At 43.0% G+C, this 20,716-nt stretch overlaps 1 protein-coding gene across 2 annotated transcripts in view; it reads right to left on the bottom strand.

Annotated features, from left to right (window-relative positions):
* Positions 1–20,716, bottom strand: part of SMOX (spermine oxidase) — a 56,259-nt gene that overhangs the window by 23,295 nt on the left and 12,248 nt on the right. Inside the window, exons 1-2 of one of the 2 annotated variants that reach the window (XM_040591212.1) lie at positions 11,824–11,990; positions 1,873–2,107 (exon numbers count right to left, since the gene is read on the bottom strand). In XM_040591212.1, the coding sequence (XP_040447146.1) occupies positions 1,873–2,080 (208 nt within the window). In that variant the 5' untranslated portion in view covers positions 2,081–2,107; positions 11,824–11,990. Of the gene's footprint in view, positions 1–1,872; positions 2,108–11,823; positions 11,991–20,716 lie in introns of those variants that run through there. The other variant, XM_040591203.1, reaches the window with a different exon arrangement.

Raw genomic sequence — 20,716 nt, 5'->3', positions numbered from 1 at the left:
CATTCAAATGCCATTTACAGAAGCAGATCAAAAAGTTTGTATGTTGAACATCCAGAAGAACCACTTCTGTAACAGTTTCTTGTAAGCTTTAGCCAGTTGTGAGAAACGAGCCGGTCTTGCATGCCCCAGGTGCAACCTTGCTGGCTCCAGGGAATACAGAGGAAGAAAACACAGCCCAGGATCAGGCTTCCCTTTTGCCCTCATACCAGGGAATAAGGAGGCCCTGAGTACATGCTGCTTCTGAAGATCTCACCACCCAACAGAGCTCCAAAATTGTTTGGCTAAAGGGCATGCGAATCTGCAAAGCACAGATGGGGCCATAACACGGACCCACCTGGGAGAGAACTGCAGTCCACACCCACACAGTGTAACTCTGATGGTTTGCAGAGGATAAGAAAAGACAATTAGTTTGTAGTTTTAAGAAAGGTATTAAAAGATCAAGACTTTGGTTTCCTGGTCCTCTGCTCTGCAAATAACAGTTACATCTACCAAGTGCAAGACCTCCACCAGACTGAAAAGCCTGCTCTTGTCTCACGTTAGCCAAGAAGCGCTGATGAACGGGAGGAAGCAGATGCCCTGCAACAGCAAAGATACAAGTAACTGGTGAAGATGTCTAAAGGTGAGAGAATTGGTCTCAAAACTAGTACAACAAAACTATTTCACAGGTGCACTGACAAAACAATATATTGCTCCCTGAAGATTTTGGGTCTTTAACACTTCCCTCCTCTCACAGACATGATCCAGGATATTTTTAATACAGTGTATTGTGAGTAAAGGACACACTTCCCATTCTAACTTCTGTGCCAAGTCTCAGCAGAATGTAAAGTGCCCTGTTCAAGCCCTGGAGATTCAATTTGTCCGATTGCTTTTTCACTCATTTCCCTTCTGCAAGTTCATGGGACACTACTGTTTATTTACTGTGGTGAGTTTATCAAATAAAAAATACTAAGTGATATAAGCACCTGACAAATAAAAAGGAGGGCAGCAAGAGACCAAAGTTAATAAATACGGAGTGTGACCAGAAACAGAACTAGTTAATTGAAATCAGGAAGGCAATTCGGTAAAAGTGAAGAGCTTTTTGCCTCCTGCAGAGAAGAGACAGGCAATGCCCTTCTAGATACCAGGGAAAGTTTCATTGACTACTGTGCTGCAAAGGGCAATGTTTGTTCCAGTAGTTTTGCATTTAAAGATGTTACAAGCCCTTCCAATTGACACGGGATTAAAATATCCTGTGTCCGCACCTTTATTACACGCAGAGAAAGGAAGCTGCAGAGGTAGGAAAGCTGCAGATCAGGATGAAAGGATACATTGAAGAGGTTTTCCCAGCAGTCTGAATCACAGTGGGTAGTGCCCTACACAGTAAATTAGTTCTAGGGAAATGAATGGGGCTATTTGTGAAACAGAATAGCTTGGAGCTTGCCCCTTTGCAAGTAATGGAAGTCACTGAGAAATGGCCGTTCACTAGCCAGGGGATTTACTGACTGCTCCTAGTCAAGAGTCAAGCTTGAAAAAGTTGGTGGAACCTGTCTCAATACAGTTACTTAACCACAGAATGCTTCCCACAGACCTGAGAGACACAGCTCTTCCTGTATGGGTGAAAACAATCACAGAGATCTTAATTTCATAGAAACATGGTTTTGGAGCAGCCCTCCTTCAGAAGAGATGCACAAACTAGCTCAGACTCACCCAGCCACCCTGAAAAGAACCCAAGGATTTATGATCCTGACAACATCACTCCTCAAATAACCTTTTGCATGTGCACACTGAATGAAAAAGCACATTTCTAAGGTCAAATTAGCCTAATGACAGCACAAAGCCCTGCTACCAGAATAAAGAAAGCCCAGTGCATTACTCCCAAAATGCTGCTCTTACCAAGTTTCACACTTTGTACACGGCCTCCAATTCGGTCAGTCGCCTCAAGGATAGTTACATCCGTGAAACCGCTTTCCAAGAGTGCTTTCGCTGCTGACAGGCCTGCAAGCCCAGCACCAATAACTACTATTCGAGGCTGTCGTTTTCTCCGTAGGCCACTACTAAGAGGATCATCCGTGCTGTCTGCAGATATTTCACAACTTTGCATGCCGTCCAAGCTCTCTTTCTAAGGAACCTATGGAAAAAGCAAACAAGTGTGTTCAGAGAACTCGGCTTAAACTTATCCTCTGCCGTTAAAAATCCTAAGGAAGTCTGAAAACAAAAAAAAAAAAAAAAAAAACCACAAATAAACAACACAAAAGTCTAGCAGAAAAGAAAACTTGTGAACTAGACCAAGTCTTCAAACTGGGATGCATAGGAAGGATAACTGAGGTCAAACTGGGATGCAACAACTTTTTGTCCTGAAGCACCAGCACTGGAAACTCCAGAAATCTCCACCCTCTTGTACCATGTAGACCAATTCCAGAGAAGTCAAAGGATTTTCAAACTCCCATCTCTTTATATAACCTTCAAAAGCGGCAATTTTGTGGTAAAGACTTTTTTTTAAAAAAAAAGAATGAAAGAAAACCACATGCTCAGTGCCGACATGCCCCACAACACAGTGATGAAGCTTCACTTTGCCTCTGTGGCAACCTCAAAGCATAAGCTTTAGATCATATAACTAGGGGACTAGGTAAAGAGGATTTAGCTCAAAGCATGGAGATCAGATATCAAACCGATGATTACAGAAATGGTACAGACGGAAAAAATGTTTCAACTGATGAAAGCCAACAAGGGCCAGCTCAAGAACGCCCAGCCACATGATGCAACCCCTGGAGCCAACACTGTCCAGCCACATCAGGATCTGCCTCAGCCTTTGATGAAGAGCAGTTCAAACCCATCCCAGTCCTGACTAGTCCAATTCTATCTCCAGCTACAGAATGCACCTGACTACTCCTCCAAGCAGCATCCTGTTTTTCTTTGCAAACTCCTCAAAGCCATCTCTTTAACTGTGCATACCCTTAGTTGTCAGGCCCATCACCTTATTTTAGTACACATCCTGAGTCCATGATTAAGGTTAAATTTTAATCAGGGATCACCAATGTAGGATGTCTTTGTACACGAATGTCAATGTCTAGTCATCTGGTTCTGGGTAGGTTCACACCTGCCCTCAAGAGCACAAAGGAACAGGGTACAGAGACCCATACTCTACCAGGCCCAAGAAGACATCAGTCCTGACTTGCAAAGGACGAATCCTGGGCTGTGTGTTCATCACCCCTTGAATCATCTACAACCCAGTGATTTAGATAGAGTGCACACATCATTCCCAGGCTTACTGTCCTCCCTACCCAACACTTACTGAATGCAGACAAATCCAAGGAGATCGTATGCTGCCTCTACCTGTTGCCAAGCTACTGGATACACCTTCTGAGCTCTTCCCCAATTTGCCCAACACCTGGCCAGCATCAAAGACTCCTGCTCCTCTCTTGCAGCACCAGGAGAGACAAACTTTTGCACTTAAGACACTGCTGGACTATCACAGTATACGGTCATGCATATTAATTAAGTACAAAGCAATAGTGGTTTCATCTGGACAGTCCCTTTTTCTCCAGGATCTTGAAGAATTTATGTATGTTGACCAAGCATCTATCTCCTGCTCTCTGCAAGAGACACCAGACTGCAGTCAGCAGTGATTTGGGCAGTGGTATAAAAAGTAAAGTGGTCCTGCTGGAGCTCTTGACATCTATTTTGAAAATGTTTCGTTTCAACTGGAACAACTTCAGCTCAATCCACCCTATCTGGGCTCACCTGCAAAAGAGATCAGCACAGCGCCTGTAACAAGCTCTGCTTCTGCCAGTACAGCTCGTTCCAACTGCCTCTGAACAACAGAACAGGTGACAATAAGCAGCTCTGCCTGCAGCCATGCTAAAAACTTCTACCTGCAACCATATCAATCATCTCACTGTTTTCACCTCCTGACTAACAGATCTCAGCTAGCAGATGTTTGTCATAGGGAGCCAGACATTAGTGTTTGGAGAGTTATTTCCAAGCTGAAGTCAAAACATGTCAAGCATCTGATGCTTTCTAGTCCATGGTGAAAGAATCCGTCACGAATCATGGTCATTTGACAGGCAGAAAAGCTGTGAGCAGCCAAAACCAGGCACTGGACTTACTCTGAGCAAGCTGGATTCAAAACCAGTACAACAGTTTAAAGAAGTAGCAGTGAACGATTTCTTCCCTGTTCCACAAGAAACAGTAAGATCTGGAGCAGACAGGATAGTGGAGGGTGCAAAGCTCCCTCCCTACCGTAGCTTGGTGAGATGGGCCAAGTTTCCAGTTGCAAACACCTTAAGACTTGTCTCTACTTGACTCTGATGTTGATTCATTGCTTTCGTGGACTTCCCTCATCTTGGACAGGAGTGTTTTGTTCTTTTTTATCTTAATCCACTCTGAAAGTGGATTTTCAGAATGGGCTAAGACAAAGAGGAACATGGCACTCCAGATATGGAAGGCCTCCCTTGAGAGTTAGCTGGGAACTGCTCCATAACGTGTAGGTGAAATCCTCACCAGTCAGAGGCTGATACAACGACAAGCCCGCTCCCCAACAGACTCCCACAAACAGAGATAAGGGATAACATTCTAGTTAAAAGCTCAACTATAAAAAAAGGAAGCATCACTTTTCTGTATTTACCAGTGCAGGACAATGGGAAGGAGCTGGGTTTCCTACAAAGAAATGGATTTTTTCACCACCTTCTCTTGAGGCTGAGCAAAGCCACATTTCTTGGGCCCTGTCAATCACTGGTCCTTTACTTCCCCTCCCACACATCTCAATTTATCAACTTTTAATCTAACAAGATGGGAAATCAAATTTCTCTGGGTTCTTTTAAGATCTTAAGATGGGCCCCAAACATTGGGATCCCTGTATTCAGAGCTCCAAGAAAGTCTACCACCAGGATATGAAGAGAAAAGCGGTAAAGTTTTTAAAGAACTGCAACAGCAAGTCACGTGGAAAAGTCTGGTGTTGGTACAAAGAGGAATGACCGTCTCCTGGCAGCACCAGCTTCCAGCAGTAAGTCCAATAAAGACTGTAAGGGAGAGATAATGTCCAGACCACTGAGTCTAACAACCCCCGGGGCTTCTCCCCATTGCATTTGCCAACTCCTTTTTCCTTTTTGAATCCCTCTATACTTCTGACCTTCACAATAATGTTGTGGTGAGGAGCTCTGCAGTCTACTAACCTTGTGCAAATATTAATGTCCTTTTGGTGGTTTCAAAACTCCTACTGAAAATTGAGGACATCCCCCAAAACTATGTTGTAAGAAACAGTCATTCCTTGTTCACATTCTCCTCAGTGCTAAGAACGCTCAACATATGATCCTAGTTATCACTTCTTCAGGAAGAAATAAATCTTAATCTGGCTAGTCCTTCCTCATTTGTAAACTATCATAAACGCACAGCTGAAATAAATCTTGAAGACATTTCTAGTAAGAGTTACTACGACCCATAGACATTCTACAACACGCTCTACTTCTCATCCAGTCTCCAGATAGCACTTCAATGCATCTATTTTAATTGCCACAGTAAAGGAACATATTTTCTGCCACCTACATCCTGTAGGAATTACTCTAGTTAGCTCAGTTCTTTAAGTACAGCTTTCTCACTCCTGGTTTCAGCAAACTCATGCAAATTCTTCACATGAAAGCTTCAAGAAAATGTTTTCCCCTCCTGTTTCAGCATTTTAAGACTGGATTAGGTGACCTGTCTAGACACATGAGAAAATAACAGGGTATTTTGTGTGTACAGAATCCTGATTTAAAAACCATCCTTAATTAGCCAACAGCCTTTACCGTATGATCGGCAGGGGAAGGCAATTAAAATTTAACAAGACCTTGGGCTTTCCAACCAGGATACATGCTCCACTGTGAAATGAACGGACAATAAAAATATATGAATCCCCACTACACTTCATTTCAGTATCAATTACACACGCTATTAGGCGCGTAAGTAAGACAAGCACATAAAGTACAATCTATTATGTGCAATGCTCTACCTTCACTACTTGCCTGGCCACCACTTAGGGCTTCAGCCACTTAATATTACCAGGTCCTCTGACACAAAAATAGTTTGGCTTTTTACTTTCTCTTGATTGCCAAAAAGGGTCGTTTTGGTGGTTGGTTTTTTTCATCACAGGGTAAGAGGTGTGTTAGCTGTAGTACTATGAATCTCTCCGAGGCTGTAATTTTACTTTGTACCCATCTAAGAGCAAGTGAAGTACTAAATCATAGCTTCACTAAAGTTCCCACTGCTTTGTCTTGCTTATACCTTTGCTGTGTGACAACTAACAGGCCCCTATTACCCACAAGAAAAAAAGTTAGCCAACCTTCCTTCTGTCTTAAAATTACAGCTTTGATCCTTTTACCTCTTGCATATCCAAGTGTCTTACTCATGATATTTTAATCACTTCTTCTTCCAGACCTGCTCCCCTTTATCAATCTCTATTGCCATTTTGCCCTTGCCTTCCTAGGTGCTACAACCCTTTGTTTGTTCTTTCTCACTACCACCCATTTCCTTCATTCAAAAACACCCCTGTAAAAATCCCTAAAATCACACGCACACACACACCCAAAAAAAAAAAAAGAAATCCTGAGCACAACTGCTGTTTCCCAGCAGACAAATCTTTGCAAAAACATATTTTCTAAGATGGGCAACATTCTACCAACCCAGAATCACAAGTTTCCATTTCTGTCATTTGTACCCTTCAATCCTACGAGCTCCCCATCCCTTCATCTCTGCTGATCTTAGCTATGTGCCAAGCCCACTGACAGCTCCCAGGGAAATGACTTTTCATCTGCACAGAGGAGCCTTGTTAGCTTTCAGAAGGTCTTCACACCAGAGCTATCCTAGCAATAACTTAGAAATTATTTTGAATGGATTCTTATGCTTCATCTTTTTAATAAGGATATATTCTGGATACAATCCCTTTAACAGAGAGTTCCTTCTACTTACTTAAGTTACAACGGCCCCACAGACAATGGCAACCTAGAAACAGCATGAATGTAAACATCACATTAGCCTTCTCTACCTTTAATCCAGCAGCAATACCAATAAAGTTCAGAGGTATGTCCACTTCATGATTTTTTTTTTTCTTATTTTGCCAGTAAAACCTGGCAGGTCACAAGGAAGAAGCCAGAGAATTAAGACAGTTCACAACTGCCCTCCTTATTACAACAATACTCTCTAATCAGGCTATTCTTCTAGGACCCTTAAGAAAAAGGTCACCAAGGCTCCAACAATTTAAAAATACAAAACAAAAACAAACAAAAACGTTTCTCAAGGAAATCTGCTATTCTTAGCTCAATCAAATGCTTTTGTGGTAGTACTGTCTTAGCCGTAATTACACAAATACTCATACAAGGCAACGTGCTCGCATGCTTAAAGGCTTGTCTGGTAGTTGGTTGGGGGGGTTTGGTTTGTTTGGTTTTTTTTTCTACCAGGATTGGCTGGTATTAAAAGAAGTGACCTTCCTCTCCTTTCAGATTTCATGTAACACAGCAGGGTGTCTTATACCCGTGAGCCACAGCTGCAAGCTCCCAGCTTACCAGAGACTCCAATCATGGTCATCCCAGCTGGGACTCGTCTCACCCCATGTCATCATTTTGGTGTCCAACTTCCATCTTCTGCCTGCAGCCTTTCAGGTGATGGAGAGGAGGAGTAATCCATCCTGCTGACCTTTGCCACACCTATCTTAGGATGGGCAAGCTGAAAGGAAGATTCCAGACTAGTTTAAGACAATCACCTAACTCTTCTGAGTCCTGTTACATCAGCAGTTTAGCTAGGATCAGGAGTTTGCTTTGGAGTAAACTTAACACCCCCACCTCCCATGCCTTCATTTGTACTGTGCAATGGTATCAAAGCAACCTAACAGCTTCACTCCTTGTGGATGAAACTGAACTATGAGATGCATTTCAGGAGAGCCAAAATATATCCCAGCCACTAAGGGGCATATATTATGGGACTAGAGTACTGTAAGTCCAACCTGGAGCCTCTGGGGACACACACTTACAGACATGGGAACCTCAGCACTGACTCTTCCACTCAACATTTCACCTCATATTACCATGACATACTGATCTAGAAATAGCTTTCGACAGCTAAAATCGGGTTGAGAGGAACTGTATCTCCAGAAGAGGCAGCCAGTGGCTACACTTCCATGTGCTATTCCAAGAATTCTGCACAAGGATGCCATTTTCTTTCCTAACCACACTATTTGCCTGAATTTCTTGGTCCTTCTATAGTTAGAATTTTCAATTCAACACAAGTGTAACAGCCAGTCTGGAGGGTGAGAAATGCATCATCAACACAAACTAACTCTCTGCTGACCGCACAGACCAAGAAGCTCCAACATAAATCAACCAAAATTTACCAGGAGTCACTTCATTCCCTCTAGGTTTTTAATTGATGGGAATTAAGCATCATCCTTAGTCAGAAACCTAAACAGCAATATTCTGTGTTTTTGAAAGGAACACAGATAAAAACAACAAGACTTCATTTCAGTTGAAAGACTAAATGGAAGCACAAGAAACAAACACACTACTATTTTATTTTTAAGTGCAACTACTCAAGATACTATCAACACATGAAGGGGCACGAAATATACATGTATCTATAACGCACATTTTTCAACACAGTCTGAAAGTGTTTACAAACTGAGAATACTTGACACCAAAGGATTAATTCAATCTAAGCAGAGACAAAGTGAGACTGAGCAACCATGACCAGAAGACAGAAAAATTCAGAACAGAAACAAGATGGCTATTTGTAACACTGACACTAATCAGTTGTTGAAATACTTTTCACTAAAGACAGAGAGTATACTGCTTGAAGCTTTTAAATCAGGATCCAATATCTCATAGACTACACACTCCGGTCTCACCAGAAGACAGGGTTGTGGTGCTAGAAATGCTCCTGCCCATTTGATGGAGATGGCCAGGGCAGATCTGCAAGATGAAACTTTCTGGCCTTTGCACTTCAGGAATCTACTATGGTGCAGAACTGTATGTTTCTGAGCACATGCATTATTAGCATAGTTTTGCAGAGATTGAGTGCACAAGCAGGTGGTTTCCAGTGATGCCTAAGGAATGGAAATTTGCACAGACCACCCAGTACAGGGCATCTCCTGGGCCTCAGAAAACAATAAAATAGAAGTAATAATAATAATAATAAAAGCAACCGTGCAAAATTGTTAGTACAGTTTCAAAAGCCATTTTTCAATAGATGTAATAATCTCTATTATTTCAACAACTGCATACAGAAGAGTGGTTATCTGAAAGCACAACAAGCAAAGCCTATGTGCAAAAGTTCCACAATGGAAACAGAAAGGCAACTTATTCAGCAGATGTAAAGACACTCTAGTCTTTAGGCCATTAACTCATTACACAGTCTAGCACTACTTGTACTAAGCAAGTGTATGGTCGTAATGAGTAATGTTTATCTAAGTAACTGCAATAACAAAATTTTCAATTATCATCTCTAGTGCACCTTTTTTTCTAAGCTGAGGGAGAAAGGCTTGGAAGGATTATTCTAGTTGGAGCAATTTTATCTCCTTTAACACCTTTCCAGGCTTCAGGCTCAGGCTGCCCACTGAGTATAGGCCAGGATAGAGCAGATCATCTCTCTGAGTTGATACAGAAATGAAGTGGAAGGAGATTTCTGTGCTGGTCACCCATGCCTCCTATCACTGTTAGCTGTGGCTCTCCACTGCTCCTGGCACAACAAACAAGGATTTTGTAACTTCTCCCTCTTTTCCCCTTCCATCAGCCTTCTCAGAAGCAAGCACGTTAATCCTTACTGCTTGTTATTACGAGATGCTCTTTCCAAGCTCTCCAGGCTGTAAACATGTCAGACTGGAAGATACGTCTCTTTTTTCCTTGTCCCCATATCCCCCCAGCTTCTTTTTAATCCAGCAGGTTGCACGCCAAACTCACTCACAATGCTTTTCAGAATCACCATTTATACCAGCACGGGTTAAGTACAAACCCCCTTTCAACAGAAGGCAGGAGCATTATTAATTGAACTTAAGTACTCCACGTCAGTCAGGTACGTGAGCAAAACAAGCCTGCTGTTATAAACTGCCTTTGTACAGTAGTTGTGCAAACACCAACCTGGCAAGGTTGCGTCTGCAGCACAATGGGAGGTTTATTGCATCGGAAGCAGACACGCCTCATTTATTCAGCTACCTGGAGAGCTGCAGGAGCGGGATAATGGTCCGCAGCCATCTACATACATACCAGAGCCCTTCCCAAGCTCATAAACCTGTGTCACCGACAGCACCCGCACCAGTGAGATCAAGGTTAACTTGTGCTATGCCTGCACATGCTGGAAACTCATCTCCAGCTGCTGGGCTGAAACGACCTGAAGAGTAGCATTTCATCATCACCATCCTCATACTCAGGCTTTATTCAAGTCAGCATTTTAGTCTAAACAGGTTTGCCAGCTGGATGTGGGCAGCTGGAACAAGTCACTCAGCCCCAGACCAGTCCTGCTGTCCTCTTTTGCAGGCAGCTGCCAGGTCTGGGCAGGCAGCAGGCCCTGGCAGAGAAGACCTGTTCTGACAGCTCACTGAAACTGGTGTTGGTCAGAAGCAGCCCCTGAGAAGCTCTGCATCAACCTTCTGCTCCAAGTAGGACCATCACAAGCACATTCTCCTTGAATGCGGTGTTTTCCAGTATTGGAACAAGCAAGACAGATCCAAAAATCCCTGCTTTTCCCATCAGCACAACTTCATCCCCTTGCTCCTCATCATCTCTTCATGCCTGACCAGAGCCAGGAGGCTTGGAGATGCTGCATGGGGATATCTGAGCCCGAGTGAGAAATTCTCCTTGGACCCAAGCAGGTTTTCAGTGGAGCATCTCCACCATCTCTACAGCATCCCTCTCTACTCCATCCACACCACCAATACAACCCATTTATCCTGTGTGCCTCACCTCTGCCCACAAGCCCTGGCGACAGAGAGATGACCACGCTCATCTTTCTCACCATGATGGTACAAAGAAGCCAGACAGCTTCTCACAAAAACAAGCCAGCACTCCTGTCGCAGACAGGCAACTTATGTCCTGCCTTATCTTTCCACAGGCAAAAGCCAAAACAAAGTGGTTCAATTTCCAGAGAGTTGCTGGAATTTATAGGGATGGCTGTGAGAGAAAAGCAAGCTGGAACTGAAAACAAATGCTACCACCCACTAAAATTTGCCCGTGTAAAAGCCCAAGCCATTAAATGTGGCTCGAGGTGCTGAAAAGGCTGCAGTTCAGTAGCATCCATCTCACATTAGCATCTACGAGCCCCATTTACAAATTACTGACCCACCCCAGTGACTGACACACAGTGAATGCAGAGCTGGATCAGACATCAAGGAAGGAAACACATTAATAACATACCACGTGCACTCTCAGACAGATGCATGAATAAAATGCTTCCCGTTTTACCCATATGCCAAACCTGCAGCCTCGCACCCAAAATCCTGGCATCAGGTTTTTTGAAGGCCTTCAGGCTGACTCTGCACTCCTCTTCCTCTGGACATATCCCAAAAAAGACAGAGGGAAATTACAGCATTAATCTTTGCCTGTCCAAACTCAGGTCTCCTCCAGCCTGAGAAGGTGACCTTAGCTGGGCTGCCTAGCCTTTATTCTTTAAACAAAACATGACAAGCCTTATCTTCATTTACCCCCTCACTGCCAGAAATACCACCTCTCCATACCTCAGGGGAGACAGAGATGGGGCCATACTAAGTTGTTTCCTCTTTCCAAGCTGGGAAGAAGCTGTGCTTCCTCAACACACACACAACAAATATTGGTCTCCGACTCCTACTGTGGCCACTGATGGTCTGTGGGACCTTGGGCAAGCCATTTCACCTACCTGTGTCAGATAAAGACAACCACCAGGAGCCACCTCTGTAAAACTACTCCGCTAGTTATGAATGACAAGCAGCCCAAAGCTGCTGGATTTTAGAGTTGAGGCCATAAGACTTTATGCAGGCTACAGGCTCCAAGCACAGCACCACTCTGTGGTCCTACACTGCCAGCCTAGAAAAGGAAGCAGAAATGTTTAAGTTCAACAGCAACAACTTGTTCTGAGAAAGGGTATTTCCCTTTCATATTCTAAGTATGATCCAAGACAGCTGTCCCCTTTGCCTCTTCCCGCAACACTGTCACCCAGGAAAAACGCAGGGGAGAAAAGAGAATAAATCTTCAAATCTGACATTTTGTAATTATCCCTGAATCAACAAAGATGGTGGAAAAAGTTCCATTATAAGATCTTCTGCCAGCTTAGAGACAATGGGTGCCTCCTTTGCCACATGATTTTCTGAGCAGATTATCCAAACCTGCATTGCAAGAAAAGACATAGCTAGCTAGAGTCCAGATCTCTGAGCGATCAGACCAGTGGCCCGCAGAGAGTGGAAAATATGGACAGAACAGCATCTATGATAATCCGGTCTTCAAGACAAGGAGGGTCAGGAAGCACTGCAACGAGCCACCAGCTCCCATACCCATCACAGGTGGGCTAGCCTCCCTGCTGAGAGATGATCGGCAGAGCTGGCAGGGCAGTGGGCTGGGCGGACAATTTTAGACAACAAACCAGCAAAGATGGAGCAGGCAGGGAGCAGAGCCCACTTTGTAAGTGGGTGCCAGAGTTCTGAATTTACAAACCAACCTGCTGAGGAACACACAAGCATCACACATGATTTACACTGCTGCAGCCGCTGAACCTCATGGAATAGCACTGACTTCAAGCAAAGAAGAAGAGTCAGGGTGTTTTGTCTTGTTACACCCCTACCCCCCTGCACACCAACATTCAGTTTGCAGCATCATCAAGTATTCTAGTAACACACCAAATGGCTACCAGAAACACTTGCCCCAATAAGCTTCCTCCACTCTCCAAAGTCATAAAAAATTTGTTAACTGAGAAAATCTCTGTACTTTCCAATGTTCAGAGGGGATTAAAACAGAGAAGAAATAGGTCACTGGATGGTGCTTTTGATCAGGTAACCACTGCACATTTTTATCACTGTGATCCAACTTGTTTTAATGCCTGCAAATATCCCTTGAGTCAAATGAACTTGTTCAAAGCTGATTCACACCAAGGCTACTTTTTAAATTGGGTAGTTGTTGACAAGTAGAATATATTTAACAAGCCCCAAGCATCTTGGCATGCAATATAAAGACTTCCTATTATGAGCTGGTTTTGGTTTTTTTTAAAGCTAACATATGGGCAGAGCAGGTTGCCTGCCATGGGGCACTTCCATACAGTGCTTGGCACTGACAGAACTACAAGGATATCCAAAAAATAAACCAAAGAACATTATGCCAAGAACACAGGGGATGAATCACATCATTTAAAACTTACTGATAAAACTCACCATTATGTGTTGTTTTTCAAATCCTTTTCATCTGAGGGAAAAGAAAAGAAAATAAATCAAAATAATTGGCTGGTCTATGGCTAATTCTCAGGCGTTCTTCTGGCTGAAGGGTACCGTGAGAACACAGCAGGCTCAGCCAGCTCCAAGATGCTGGGATGGGAAGCCACTATCTTCAAATACTATTCAAAGGCCCTTCTGACAGCCTGCTGGAATATATCTTGGTCAGTGGGTCAGCATCTTTATTTACAGTATGGGGAAAAAATTAAGGACTAAATGCTTCCTCCACCATGAGAAGCTCCCATGGAAGTGCTAGGAGATGGTCACCATCCCCAAGTGATTCCCAGAGAACTGGGCTGAGAATGTTATCAAAGCCCTTTCATAAACACTCAGCAAGGACTGTGATGGTAAGATGGGTCAGCTACGGTCAGACTGGCAAGAGGGACAGTCTTGGAGGCATAAGTCTCTTCCTTCCCCTTTTTATGACAGCTTTTCTGGTCACACAAAGCTGGTTAACTTGTCTGCTGAGACAATGACTTCCCTGTGCCATGCAGTCTGGGTTATGGAGCTTCTCCTGCCCACGCAGCTAGTAAGATCGGAATGCTGTAATGCTGTGGTTCATGTGCCAGAGGCTACGGTATTACACGGGACACAGTTAAAAGGAGTTTCACAGCAGTGACAAAAAGCACAGCTTAGGCATGTTCCTTGCACAGCAAAGCAAATCCAGTAAATCTACTGCTCTACAAATCCCCTGAAGATAGAGCAAGGATATGCTTAGCCAGCGCATCAGCATCCCCTTTATTTTGGAAGGTTGCAGAGATAGATAGGTACAAGGGCCCACCCTACCTAGAGGGCATCCCACAACATCTATCATCATCAGTGACAGCTCACACTGCCAGAACACTCTTCTACTGCATCAGAAGAAGCTGGAGAGAATATGGACACCAGAGTGGTATTCAGCCTGCTGCAGTGAATGGGATATTCCCATCTTAACCTTGGCAATAGAAATGGTGATCCAGCCAAGAATTCTAACACCTTTGGTTTCCACATCCAATTGACCATCAGGGACCTGTCAACATTCTCAGCTGATCAGAACCTAATCCAGTACAGCAAGATGCAGTTTGGCTGTGTTAGCCTCCAACCAGACAGCAGGTTAACACCTCAGGAACAGAGCTGTTCCGCTAACCAGGACAAACAACCAGACCCAAACTGGACTGCCTTTTCCCATGTTTTTGCAAGCTTGCCAAGTTCTGGTTGACCCCTTGGTGGGAATCTTCCCCTTCCTCAACCACATTCAGTATTCAGAGGTATCTGCCACTTCTAAGCTTCTCATGAAAGCAAGGCTTGGTGCTTCAGGACTGTAAAAGGAAGGAGAGACAGATAGTAAACTACAGAAAAAAAGAACTTATAAACTAAAAAACACTGGCATAATGGATAGAACAATGCTGCAAACAAGTTTCCTGCAGAACTTGTATTCCAACTGCCAAAGAGAGCTGTACCCTATTCCATCTGGATAACCATGAGATCTTATCTTCACTACCCTCCTCTCTCCAATTGTTTGAGAAACTTAATTGATAGACCAGCCTTAATTAAATAGGAAACATGCCCATGTTTGCACAACTCAGAACACAATCGGTTCTCAGTCAAATAAACACTGGTGTCCATAATACATTTGGGAATTCTCTGTGGTTTGGGGTTTTAAATTCATTGCAGCAAGCTTGAGAGCAAAGTTTCAACAGGAATCTTTTCTTCTCCTCCCATTCTCTGCAATAAGATGGTGAGACAGGGAATGAATTCGCATGCAGAGGCTCAGTACTGGTTCCAACTCAATGTGTACATGAGGATCATTTCAGGACACACCATATGAGACAGGCTAGCCCAAAAGCAATCATTTTTTCTCACCACTTCTCAGAACCCAGACGTAACTAAATGCCCTGAAATAGCAGTAGAACTCTCTAAATAGTAGCATTTCTTCTCTATTTGAAAACAACACCCACACTGAATCTTTGATTTTAAGCCATCCCCAAGAAGTTACCACATCTTTACCATTCAAGCCACAGGGAAAATCATTAAATGCAACAGAAACACTAGGGGATGAGAACCAAAATTAGAAAAGCCAAACACCGCACTGATTACCCACAGTAATTGGATTGACTTCAGCCTGGAACAGACTAGACATGACTCCAGGAAAAGTACGTCTCGCCAGGTGCTGAGGGGACTTCTCCTGGGCTTGTGCTTTGCTGGAACGTTAAAGACAAACCACATCCTCCAGCTTTAAGACAGCAGAACAAAACCAGGGCTGGCTTTAGCACACTGCAACACACGCAGAGCTTTCTCCATCCTCCCGTCTGCACAAGTACACTCACATTATCAGACAAGAGCGCAAGGCAGGGGAATTCAGGCTGGCAAGCACATTCTTAGATCCCGATGAAGTCTGCGTCATGATTGGTAGACTGGCTTTCTGAGGGTTTTTACTCACCAGAACCTTCCCTTGAAGAAGACAGGTGTTTTTCCTCATGGTGCTTGAGCTGTGGGGTTTTGCATACAACAAGAAATGTTTCAATACAAAAGAACAGTCCTTCTCCTAACTAAATGCTGTCTACTTTCAGGTCATCTAGAGATATCCAGAGGAAATCGGCAACTGCTACAAAAAAACATATTATACAGGAACGTATCCCTGCTGTAAAGCCACAGAAGCAATTCACACTGCTGAGTGATCTTCCTCCTGAGTTCTGGGGACACCAAAACAGAGCAGAGAGCAGAAATAGCTCATGAAAGACAAGGAAAAGAAGGGTGGGAAACAGACAAAAACACAACAGTGACTTCTGGCTTTTGTTTCCACCTTCTTGAAAACTTCAAAGCAAAGCCCAATGACATTTTTTCTGGAGATGCCAACAGAAAACCTCATCCAGTTGACTTCTTGTGCTTTGAGGTTACTAAGTGCCCTGCAGGCAAGTGCAGCCTGGAGTGCCATGGGATGCACACTAATGATAGATTATCACTTCTGCAAGGTGCCTTTCATTCCTCCTGACACACCTGAACTTAAAAACACTTCCTCTCTGTGACAATCAAAACATTTTGCTGAAACAAAGGGAAGTTTACTTTGCATTTCTCCTCTTCAGGAAACTGTGTCTCAAACAGCTTCACAGGATTAAGATAAAACATTGCTCAGAGAAATTAAACAGCCAAGCTGAGGGGAGAAAGCTAAAAAAAAAAAAAATAAATAAATAAAGAAAAAAAAAGAGATTTTAGATGTAAGTTTTTTCACAGAGCAGGAAGACTTGTCATGCGGCAAACAGCAGAAACCTGGAACTTGGACACTTGTGATTTATCTCTTCTTCCATGGCCTTCCCATGTGACTGGGGGTAAAAGAATGACAATCCTACCCATAAGTTGCAAAAAATATAGCACAATTTCAATGTCTTTAGATGGAGCTCATTTTATTCAGCACGTCACGCTTTATCCTTTCAGTACTTCAGCTTCACCATATGTAAAACAGCATTAGCACCTAGCTGTGCCAAAAAAACATTTTGATTAATGCCTTCAAATGAAAAGGAATCTGTGTGAAGTATTAGTTACCCACCAGGACTGAGCCATGTGTAAGTCAGAAGAGATAACAAGCCAATAAATTTCAAATCACTGTTTGCACCCATCCCATAACTACATACTGAAATCCACACAGCCTACAGATAGGCTGGCAAGTTGGCAAGAGAAATTTGTCATTTCTAAATTTAGCAGACACTTCAATTATTGTACAATGCTTCAAAAGCAACAGAGACATAAAGTGGAGTTTGTAGGACAACTATTTAAACTTAAATGAGAGCTCTGCTCACTGAGCAAAGTCTTTTCTTAATTCCCTTCCTGTTTGGACAATCTGATCCACTTCTTTTTTTCCACCACAACCACAAGGGTCTGTCCTGCAGTGAATGGATAGCCTTTTTTCTGGGATAACTTCCAGGTTAAAGAGAAAGGATTTACACTTGAATGAAACATAGGCTCTGTATTTGGAAAATTTGTTTTGAAAACTTGGGAAGGAAGCAAAGCCTCCTTCATTTAAAAAGGGACTCAATTAACATTCTCCAACAAGTCTTCCTAGTGAAAGAACAGTACTTGCTGGGGGACATGTGATCTGAAACTTGTTCTCCTCGCTCACAATGTCCCTTTCTGACAGGCCACTTTTTTTGTGAGACACGAGGATCTTTGCACAGCTTTCCAAAGGACTGCCTGTCACAGTCAAGGCCTTGACTCCAGACATAAGATGTTCTATGACTTAGGCTCAGGAAACTTAAAAACAGTGCTTAAAGACCCTAACGAAGACCTAGAGTGACACGTTCACGCTGCAAGCACTGTGGAACCCTCTACAAGGACAGCTCATCCACCTTCAGCCACAACAGCGAGATGAATCCTCCCCAGGAGCTAAAATGCATCACAATTTCACCACCTTGTCTTCTTGAAAACATACAGCACTGCACATCTGGTTTTGGTTTGAAAACATTTTGTAAAGACAGCACTGATGACCAACCAAGCAGGTGTTCTGCTTTTGACTCATAAGTCACCAGGTGTGGGTTTGATCTGCAGCAGGCAGCGGCCAGACAGGACCACCATAAAGGTTATCCCGGTTTTGAAAAACAATCCCAGAAGTGCTAGACATGTCTAGATATTGCCCACACAGGAGAAGGAAAACAACCTATGCCATTATTTTTTTTCCAGCTAAAGCTAAAAGGAAAAAAGGCCACTGACAATTTAATATCTACTTTGATTTCTGAATTCCCTTATCAACTGCATATGACAGAGCATTCCTCACCCTTTAATAAGTACAGGTCGAAGTCTAGCCCAACTCCAAGCTGATGATGGATTGAGCATGGGAGTTTACTTCAGTACACAGCAGTGTGGAATGGGAGATAAAAGTATTACTAATGCATACTGTTACCAGAAGCATGCAAACTACACCTCATTTAACACTTTGGGGAGAAAATCTGTAACAGACAAGTCTCATCATTTCTTCTGGATGCCTCAAATTGAAACCTGACCCAGGCACACAACAACAGAGGGGAACAGTTATGCTGTCACAAAGCCTACCCTCCTAGCTGCGGCACTACGTAGAGAAAACAGGGACACAGACTCTCTCCAGAGCCTGTCTCCAGGCATTTAGATGCTGAGATGTGAACTATCCTTTGGAAAAATACAGTTTTCCCTGCTGACCACACTTTTAGTCCAGGCACTAAATCAGGTGTGGATAACTATAAAAACTTTTCTGCACTCAACAGCTCTAGTTCATCCAAAATAAATCGGTGGTTTGGGAGTTTTACTACACTGAAATGGACCAAAACAGTTACTCTGCATCTTTTCCCTTTGTCCAAAATAAAAGTGACTTAGGGGGGTTGTTATTTAATAAGATTTTCCATGGGAAAGCCAGCATGTTTTAAATTCACACCCCACTTTACAGTGGAATAGTTTTCCTCACATGGTCAAGTGCCCAACTCTTAACCCTTGTGGGCCACAAAAACACAAATGTCAAGACAGAAAGCATCAGAGAATCCTCTAAACTTCCCATATAAATGAACCACAAGGTACCTTCCACAGCTGGGAATTGAGCTGCTCGGTGATAAGCACCCTTAATGGAGTTTACATTTGCTTAAGACACTTCAAGATTAAGTGGTTTACTACTGTCTTTTCTGTCTACTACAGACAGATGTTGGACAGCTTAACAAACTGAAGATATATTTTAGATGAGGTAAGCAGGCTATAAACGCAAAGTCCAAGTTAACTCTCCCAAAATTTAGGGCCAGAAGTAAGGCTCAACTAAAGCCTTTTGTCAAAACGCTCCATCAATCCCAAGGGAATCCAAAAAACATTTGGATAGGACATGTTTCACATAATCACTCTCCCATTACCTTCAGCTAAAGATCCCCTTGGCAGATGCATCTTTTGCACCCAGAAACGTCCCTTGCAGTTTCAGTCTCCTGAGAATGTAATAGGTGGTGACAACTCATGAAATGTGCTCATATACACGTCTTTCAATAGGCAAGCTAGCTGCTGGGAAAATATAAACACCCATCTTCTACAAGTCTGACTTTGTTTTTGTCATGCCTTTGGAAAAGAATCAATCCACTCCAGAAGTTTGAAAATGGGTAAAAGCAGTAACTACATCTTCTTAGGAGAGAAAGGGAAGGGTATTTCAATAACCAAATAGCTTCTCTTTCCCACATATAGAGCTGGTCACACAAACCCACACAAACGCAAGCTTTCTGAACCTGTCCACTGTGTGTCTTCACATACTGGAAACAAGCTTTATAACCAGGAACCTGCTGCAAAATTGAGGTGTCCCACACATGCACAGGATACCTCTGTTGTATCTCATTGGATTTAAAAACCAGGATGAAGTTATCCTGCATGTTTTATTAAAAGACACCTCCAAAAGGGATTTAACCACTAGAAAAATGGTGCATTTAGAAGTGAAAATGCCTGGCTGACATGGGCAAAGTCTGAAAGTGTTGCAGCTCTCTGCTCTGGGACTCAAATTTTAATGTAAATGCTAAAAACATACAGAGCCTCTGCCTCAGAAAGTTCCTGGAAATTAAGTGATGGGGACACAGGACCATATTTACACCACTGCTCCACTGTGCATCTTCTTGTGTCCATTTGTCACCAAGCACATCTTCCTCTCCCTGCTCCAAAGCAGATTAAGCTTAATATACTTATGTAGTTGTGAAGTGTACTGCCTATTATCCAATTAGACAGCTAACGAGATCTGAGTAACAGCACATAGGCACAGATAACTGTTGGCTGATATCTGGTACAGATTAGACACGTTCTTTATTTTTTCCAGCCCTTGCAGAAAAAGGGTTGGGATTTGTTCAAAGGCTGCTCTGAGGACTGGATTCAGGTAATTGTTTAATTTTGTTCGGGACCCATAAATGCATCATATTTGTTTCCTCTTGATCTCCTGGAGCTGTCATATCGCAACTGTTCGGTTACAAAATTCCTGATAAATCTGGCGCAGCTTGCACATTTAAATTTTCAGTGTGGACAGATCACATCACCTTTAAGGTCCCTTCTAGCTTCAAAAATCTCTGGAACAATAAAGGATCTATGCACCAGCAGGAAAAAAAGTATGCCTGTACAGAAGTGATAAGGATATTGAGAAATGCAATCTTTATTAGCTCTGACACTGTTCCACATGACATTCCCATAAGTTCCAGCTAAGAAAACACGAACTAGATGTAATCACCATAAAATGGCTGCTTGACAATATAGTTCTCAAAGCATAATTATCAAGGGTTTGCTATCTAATTGGGAGGGCACTGGAAAGCGGGTCCAGCCAGGCAGAAGAGCTGTACAATATTTTCATTACCCGTTTGGATGACAGACTGGAATGTACAGCCATAAACCCAC

The sequence above is a fragment of the Falco naumanni genome, chromosome 1 (genome assembly GCF_017639655.2).
Source record: "Falco naumanni isolate bFalNau1 chromosome 1, bFalNau1.pat, whole genome shotgun sequence".
In the NCBI taxonomy this organism is placed as follows: domain Eukaryota; kingdom Metazoa; phylum Chordata; class Aves; order Falconiformes; family Falconidae; genus Falco; species Falco naumanni.
The sequence above is the reverse complement of the archived record's forward strand: the minus strand, read 5'-3'. Positions and strand labels throughout refer to the sequence as shown.